We start from the raw sequence: 1,022 nt of genomic DNA, 5'->3' as shown, positions 1-1,022 counted from the left end.
GAGCGCTCAACATTGCCCGACGACGTGACGCCTGCAAAGCCTGGTACACCAAGCCGTTCCCAGCTGCAGCTAGACCAACGCAACAACGGGGACCATAATGCACGCTCTAGTCGCTTGCCACAAACGTACCTCCTCAGGCTGAGCAACATCCCCACGCGCACAAGTGAAAACCACTCACCGTGGCTGATGCCATGATCTGCACAAATGCTCGAAACTGTATCCTCACCTGGCTGTCTGCTGCCGAACACGTCTACAACCCGCAGCACGCTGCACGCAGCATTACGAAGAGCCCAACCCACTTCCTGTGGTGGCTGCACGCAACCATGCGCACCCGCGAAGGACACTCACCCCATGCCTTGGCGCACGCAAATGCTTGTCCGCAAATTCGTGTCTGGCTGCCTCCTGCTCGAACACGCCCACAGCAAGCAGCGTCATGCATATTCTTATCGGCACTAGCAAACGTACTGCCCCGGGCTGAAACATGCACCCAGGCCAACACGCAAAGAGCGCTCAACATTGCCCGACGACTTGACGCCTGCAAAGCCTGGAACACCAAGCCGTTCCCAGCTGCAGCTAGAGCAACGCAACAACGCCGACCATAATGCACGCTCTAATCGCTAGCCACAAACGTACCTCCTCAGGCTGAGCAACATCCCCACGCTCACAAGCAAAACCAATCACCGTGGCTGATGCCATTATCTGCACGAATGCTCGAAACTGTATCCTCACCTGGCTGTCTGCTGCCGAACACGTCTACAACCCGCAGCACGCTGCACGCAGCATTACGAAGAGCCCAACCCACTTCCTGTGGTGGCTGCACGCAACCATGCGCACCCGCGAAGGACACTCATCCCATGCCTTGGCGCACGCAAATGCTTGTCCGCAAATTCGTGTCTGGCTGCCTCCTGCCCGAACTCGCCCACAACAAGCAGCACCATGCATATTCTTATCGGCACTAGCAAACGTACTGCCCCGAGCTGAAACATGCACCCAGGCTAACACGCAAAGAGCACTCACCCTGA

At 57.3% G+C, this 1,022-nt stretch overlaps 1 protein-coding gene across 1 annotated transcript in view; it reads right to left on the bottom strand.

The window, feature by feature from the left end:
- Window positions 1-1,022, bottom strand: part of EMH_0083850 (uncharacterized protein) — a gene marked incomplete at both ends in the record, with an annotated part of 2,939 nt that overhangs the window by 1,732 nt on the left and 185 nt on the right. The window contains 4 exons of the mRNA XM_013500686.1: window positions 227-267; window positions 466-544; window positions 730-814; window positions 936-977. Coding sequence (XP_013356140.1) covers window positions 227-267; window positions 466-544; window positions 730-814; window positions 936-977 — 247 coding nt within the window. The remainder of the gene's footprint in view (window positions 1-226; window positions 268-465; window positions 545-729; window positions 815-935; window positions 978-1,022) is intronic.

This window comes from Eimeria mitis, genomic scaffold (assembly GCF_000499745.2).
Source record: "Eimeria mitis Houghton genomic scaffold, Emh_scaff5738, whole genome shotgun sequence".
Classification (NCBI taxonomy): domain Eukaryota; phylum Apicomplexa; class Conoidasida; order Eucoccidiorida; family Eimeriidae; genus Eimeria; species Eimeria mitis.
This window is presented reverse-complemented; position numbering and strand designations above follow the sequence as displayed.